We start from the raw sequence: 7471 nt of genomic DNA, 5'->3' as shown, positions 1-7471 counted from the left end.
TACAAACAAACTTTTCCAACGTATTATACTTCTTTTTTTTTCTGGTGGACAAAAGATAAATCTAATCACACTTGTCAACCAAAACAAATCTTACACAAAACACCGTACGTTCAATGTAACATCTTTATGATTCTTACGTTTCAGTTTGAAGGTTATTAAAGACTGGGATTCATAATGTTAACTTTACGTTTATGTGCCAAAATAGTCCGATAGAATCTTTGCACCAAATCATCCACATATTATTGAAATGTATTACCCACACTCCACTACTACATTTATGTTTTAGTAAATGCAGATCCTTACAAACACTTCGGTCAAACGACGTACAAAGAAGCAATTGTTTATGGTTTCACTGGTTAACACGTTTTTAATACATGAATATTTCTCTGGTGCAAAATTGAAGATTCTCTATTCAAGATTTTTCATTTAACAAGGATTTTACTTCTGTATATTAAGAAATATATATTGTATTTCAGTACTGTTTGTTCGTCGTTATGCGCAAAGCTATAGAATGAGCTATCTGTGCTTTGCCCACTGCCGGTATCGAAACCTGATTTTTAGCGTTATATGCTCTCAGAGTTACTGCTGAGCCAGTTGGGTGGGGCGTATTTCAATAAAGCTGGAGTTTAACAAATAACACCTCAATATACAAACATATGTTGATACCTCTTAAAGCTGGCTTTTACTTTTTGATATAATTTTCTTTTACGGCCACGTCTTTTCCAGCCTGTCATACATTAATGAAGAAATAAACAAAACACGTGTATTTTCTTTTGTGGCAACTATTAAAAGACCTATTACAATTAGCAAAATACGGACTACTAATCTTTCTTAAACAAAATAAAAACTTGTGGATCAAGTTTCTAGGATCCTTAGTTGTTTTTTTATTTAATATCAAGTTACCACAAAAACGTTCGAGCTAAGTCATTTCTCATCCAAATCAGTTTAAGCCCATAGTAAAAACACTGTCCTTCCTTAATCCTCAAGAAAGATTGTATTCTCGAATGGAACGAATTGAAGGAATTTACCTGAAGCAACGCAAAGAGTATCGTGCTACAATAATAATAATAAAAAAAGGTTCTGAATACCATTAAAGCTTGTGATATGATTTTTTTATTTTTACAAATTTCAGAATATTAAAAGTGAAATCCAGTATGTAGAAAAGTTTAAAATATAGATATTCTTATTAGTAACGCCACCTTTCATATAACGGCCATTAGTTTTTACAAATTTCAGAATATTAAAAGTGAAATCCAGTATGTAGAAAAGTTTAAAATATAGATATTCTTCTTAGTAACGCCACCTTTCATATAACGGCCATTAGTTAAGTCGTTTTTATTCACAGTTTATCATAAGTATCAAAAACATAAGCTATTACCTGTCACATTTGGAGAATTATAGTTTGTATGATTTCATACACACATACACAAACAATAACTTACATTTAAGAAATTTTTATGAAATCTCCAGCAAACACTCAATCGTGTCGCCCTCTCTTGACTACCTTGGAGAAACACTCTCCAGGTTGTAAAGAGTCGATTCGCTAATTGGCTGTTAGGCTGTAAGTTGTACTGGCAGGAATGTCGAATCTGAAGGGCTGTCTCAAGCAACTGTCTCCCGTAATCATAGGTACCCTGTAGAACACAGAGAGGCACGAATGTCTATTAAACTTTCATCATGCACCCATGCTGTAACGTGGAACGTAATAGAAGACTTTATTTCTTTATTCACTGATTTTCACATGTTTTAAAGTTGATGCAACATAAATTATGAGGAAAATCCACGATACGATCAATTAAGGACGTAAATATCTCTAACCTGAAATATATAACTAGGCATGTCACTCTCATTCGACCTGAGCTTACCAGAAGGTTTTACACTTATAATTGAACATATTAAATTATATTTGTTTGTGTATGTATTACCTCCTATCACGTTTCTCAGTAATTGTATTTTGTTGGGTACAGCAATTTAGGCAGCCACCCTACGCAAGTTGCAATATGTCGTCTCTTTCCCTCCTCTCCAGTTTTATTTTTGAATATGCAAAAAGAAAAAGAAAAACAAGCACGGAGACTACAAATTAAATCCGATTTGTGTAATATTAAAGCTCGAGGAAATGCTATGGAAACAGTTGATATGTGCAAGTTCAAAAGTTTGCAGTTACGAATATTTAACTAGATACAAATTTGAAACTTAGCATTTTGTCGGCGGTTGATATCTCACGAAACACGACTTCTTTCCATTAGCTTCTGTGAGGGTGTTGTCTTCTGCAGTGGAGCCAAGAGCTTCGTTAACCTCTCCCACCAAGTATCAGAGTGCACGAACAGCATAAGTTCTACGTTCATATCGTATGTCACTCAATGACTCCAATGTTAACTGGGAAACATGTTGTAGCAACACTTCCTAACGATGAGGAAACAAACAAATTGACGTAGATGGCGTGAGTCAAACTGAAGAACGACATTACTTCAGTGAAACATCTGGCATCATCGTTTAGCCCCAAAATTCAGAAATATTTATTGAATAGTTCAAAAATGTTCTTTGATTAAAGTATTTCATTTTTGTTTTTCTTCCTTTCATCTTCGCTCCATTGCCATTCGCAAGTCTTCCACCGGCAGCGTTAGTTTTTAAAGTTCGCTCAGAAAAATGTCGGTCATACTGCCTCTACTTGAGACTTTTAGCTGCAAAAATCCAAGGTAAACTTCATCAATACTGACAACAACCTCTTCAGTCGCAAATACCTCAGTAGCTGTAACAAATCGAAAATCATTGTCATTTGTTCTGTGTGTCTTGAGTACAATGGAGTAACACGTGGTATATCTAGCAGAAGTCAATTTGTAAGTTGTGGACAACAGTTAATCAGTTAATTCTGGATATCCTATCACGAATGGTGCTTGTGGATTTTTTGCGATATAATTATTCTAAGGTGATCTTTCATGATCAAATATTCAACAAATGTCACGAAATGCCTATTTCCTGACATGAGAAGATTCTCATAACTTTCATGAAGAGTCCTCCACCAGTGACTCAGCGGTAAATCTGCGGACTTATAATGGTAAAACTCAAGTTTCGATACTCGTGGTGGACACAACACAAATAGCCTATTGTGTAGCTTTGTGCTTTACTGCAAACAAACAAATAAAAAACCGTGAAAAGCATTGGAATTTCACAAACTCTTATTAAGGCAATAGGTCTTTCAAGCTTGCCAAAACCCCTTCTTTTGATCAATCAGATGCAGGCTTTCGATAACAATTGGCTGGTTCATGTTCAGTTAACTCCTTCCACAGTTGAAATAACCCTTGATGCTCGGTTGTCTTGTTTTTATAGTGTTTTCGTTATCAGTGTGATCCACATATTGCATAATATTAAATAATTTTATGTTTTGTTTGTTTCCTACAACACTCAGTGTAAAGAAGTGAAAAACTGACCCAATAATTTAGTGAAATCATTCACTTTCTAAGTAAAATAATTAGGAAACTCCAGCAGTAATTAGTGGGATTAAACAGTATTTTTGTTTTAAATTTTGTGTGACTCATATTATTAGGAATCTTTAAACCAACAAATTCATGGGACCCATAAGGAAGTTGGTGCATAAATAGCTTATAAACATTTGTATAAAAAGCCAAGAAAACCCTATCAATAATTCTAGAGTTAAAAGTGCTTACAAACATTTACATTCCTTTGCTTCGTTTGACGGCTGTGAAAATCTTCCAGCAAAAACAAAACACTAAATCACGTGTGACCGAATAATGAACCCATTGTTTTTGTGGAGTTCTCTATTGACACGTTTTTATGTGTAATCACTTGTTGTGAATTTATTTCAATTCTCTTCCTTGGAAAACCTCAAAGTGTGCAGCTCACTAGACTCATTTTTACCAACAACTGTCGTACTTTTGAGTAATGTTTGGACATATAGATGGCTCACCCAAATCAAATAGACACGTATTTTCACTTTGTCTGATTGCTTATCTTTAGAATTCTTTTTGTTATGAGAAGCTGTGCTTGTTTGTTTTCAATTTCTCAGATTCATAGCAGGAAGTTGTAGCACTGATCTTTTCAATAGTTTCAACAGCATTAGTTTCGTGACTCCACTTCACTTGTATTATCTTCACCCTCTTTTAATGTGTTGCGTTTTTTGAAATGTAACACCAGAAAGGCGGTGCCTTCTATCAATTACGTTTTTCTTAAATTCTCCATTTAATTATATTTGAGTTATGACTGTTTTAATTATTACTTTTCTCGTTACCTTGGACTTTTTTGCAAACTTTTAGAAAATTAATTGGTAAAAATAATTTTACTTCACGCCTTTCTTAAAACAACAACTTGAATCCACGGTTCGGGCAGTTTATTCATGATGAAACAACGGTGAAAGTGGGTACCTTACATAGAGAGCAGAACTTTGTTGAAAGGTTAAAGTGATGACGTTTCAAAACTGTTCCGTCTTCGGGATTTTTTCTTACCAATAAAAAAAATTGTAGTCTGCCTCATTTATATACGAGTGCCTTAGTTTGGAGAATTATAAAATATCTATGTTGGACGAAAATGAAACTGATGGCACTAACAAGACAACTGAAACAAATACAACTAAATCTATACTTTTTACAACTCTCTTAAGCTGCAGCTATGTAACTTTCAGTACAATTTTAACACAGAAGCTCGCAAGATACAAAGATAAACATGTTCATTACCTTTGCAGTTTCTTCAAACTTCTGGTGCTCAAGTCTGATTGACTCCACCTCCTGAACTGAGCGTCCAAGTTGTATATGAGTGTTTACCATCAATTCTGTAAGGTCCTGGAGCCACTGTATTGACTAAATCAGTAAAAAAGGTTAAATTAACTTATATTATAATAGTAAAGCAGGACATTTTAACTGTATGTCACTGTTTACTATCAATTCCTTAAGATCCTGGAGTGTTTTGTTTACCATCAATTCCGTAAGTATTTAGGATGACACCTGAGTGACGAAAGTGGAGGAAAGAGGAGGAGTACGTCATCAACACCAGATAAAAACAGAAAGAACATCTATATGCAATTAATTTTAGTCACCATTATGCGTAAAGTTCCAAACCAGTAAAAAAGAAGTTTTAGACAAAGATTTGTGAAAATTTCTACAGAAAGGTAAGAATATAATATAGTACAATAGTAATAGTTAAATATAGTTGGTTGGTTGTTTGTCATTTTTTGGTGCAAAGCAACAAGGCTATCTGCGTAAACATAGTTATTTACATAGATCATTTGAAACTAAACCTTAGTTAAGCAAATCAACATATAAAGGTAAACATGAAACTGAAATTATTATTATTTAGACATTTAAATAAGTGTTCTTTTCAAGGCGAATATATGCAAAAGTATATTATACAATGTATTAATTATAGAAATGAAAACTAATGAATTAGCAATACCTTTTATATATAAACGTCAGAAAATGCAAAAGGTATATCATGCAAATCCAATACAGAAGTGAAAACTATAATCATAGACTACTGTACATTAAATGTGCGAGTAACATTATCCGCATATAGAAACACCATCCACTTTTGTAAAACACATGTAATATAATTAGATATATAAATGAAAACTATATAAACATAAACTGATTCAAGTTGAAATCTGTACGCAGTCCTACATAAGTATAGTAACACTATCCGCATATAGAAACACCATCCACTTTTGTAAAACACATGTAATATAATTAGGAATATAAATGAAAACTATATAAACATAAAGTGATTCAAGTTGAAATCTGTATGCAGTCCTACATAAGTATAGTAACACTGTCCGCTTATAGAAACACCACCCCACCTTTGTAAAACATGCATTGTTAATATTTGTTTCAGTCTTATTAAGTCTTGATTTAACTAATATATCTTATTAATATCTGATTAAAACATAATGGAGCCTTATATAAGTGAAAGTATAACTGATTTGAAAATGTAAAATTTGGAATATTTTCTAATCCTTTATTCATTATAGAGTAAAACTCTAATATACAATTTTGAATTTATGTACCCTGCAACGATTGAGAAATATCATTCCACGAATACACATTTAGTGTTTTGTATAGATTATTTAGGTTATAGGGCTATTTCTATGTTAATTCTTGAAAGAGAAGGAAAGATTATCAGTTTTTCATCACAACTGGCCAAGTTTCTCTTTGAAGCCATTCAAGCATCAAAGCCTACAGCAAAAACGGCTATGTATACTGCACCAAAATCTATGCACAGCTACTAAATAAACTTCTGTGAAGGTTGTAAGGCTATTTTAAGTTTAAGATTTCCACTCTCTAAAATTTTCTAAGTTCTTCTTCACTACCAACATAAGTTCTTTGAAGCCATTCAAGCATTGCAGAAATGTAAAAGCCATTTAAGCACCATTTTAGTAGTCAGAAATGCTCCATTTTATACTAGTCAGAAATGCTTCATTTTATTAGAGTAAACATTGTGTATATTTATAATAGTATCTCCAGTCTTATTATTATTGATTATAGTTTTACAAGCTGCTACAGAAAAATGGCTACGAATATTTTACTGAAATCTGGACAGTAGTAACGAATGCACTATTGAGTATGTCATAGGGTAGTTTTAAAATTAATTCAAGTGCCTTCGTCCTTCTGCCATTGTCAAAGTCCAGTGTTCTGTATGTGCATTAATTGGAAAATAATTTATGCAACTCATAGCACATTAATTGGAAACTGCCATGTTGAAGATTTATCATTTCTTGAGTTTGCTGTTCTTTATTGTTTCTTGACTTCGTTATTGTCTCTACGTGGTTTTCTGCGACTATTTCAGTGAGTTTTCTAACAGTTGATGATTACAATAGTATATTTTTCTACTCTTGTGTGTGTATGTGGTGATTTATTCTACTGATTTTCGTACTTCACTGAAATTGTGAGTGTGTATTTTAGTATTATTTTTATTCATATTTTTGTATTACAAACCTACAGCAAAATCGGCTGGGTATTTTGCACCAAAACCTAGACAGGTATGCTATATCAAACGCTGTAAATTTCCATGACCTATTTAAAAAGTTGATTATTTTTCATTGAAAGTTGATTTATGTGGTTATAAGTACATAATACACGTGATGTTGATGTGAGTGGCTTCCTTTGTACTCGGTGTTTTTTAAACCTCAGTCACAAAACCACCTCGCTCAGTAAATAATGGTTGGGTGGAAAAAAGCCAGTGTAGCAGTAAAGTGTTTAAAAATATGTAACATTCAACTGAATACATAAAATTTATTCTCCATAAATGGACATAAACAAATTTAAGAAACAAGTTATTGTTAATTTAAAAAGCGGAATAGGGATCGTCAAAAAAGTACAGAAACAAGTTGAATCAAAATGCAGAGATTATATTTTCAAGCCTACAACTAGGACCTAAAAAAGTAAACAAACTAGGCTGGAAATAGTCTACATTATTTTCTTAAGCTACAAATTCCTATTTTGACTCCACTAAAATGGATAAGTACTGT

General features: G+C 32.8%; 1 protein-coding gene across 1 annotated transcript in view; it reads right to left on the bottom strand.

The window, feature by feature from the left end:
• LOC106462582 (titin-like) overlaps positions 1-7471 on the bottom strand; it is a 454586-nt gene that overhangs the window by 397700 nt on the left and 49415 nt on the right. Inside the window, 2 exon segments of the mRNA XM_022390129.1 lie at positions 1443-1634; positions 4689-4811. Of these exon segments, the coding sequence (XP_022245837.1) occupies positions 1443-1634; positions 4689-4811 (315 nt within the window).

Source organism: Limulus polyphemus, unplaced genomic scaffold (genome assembly GCF_000517525.1).
Source record: "Limulus polyphemus unplaced genomic scaffold, Limulus_polyphemus-2.1.2 Scaffold46, whole genome shotgun sequence".
NCBI classification, from domain to species: Eukaryota; Metazoa; Arthropoda; class Merostomata; order Xiphosura; family Limulidae; genus Limulus; species Limulus polyphemus.
This window is presented reverse-complemented; position numbering and strand designations above follow the sequence as displayed.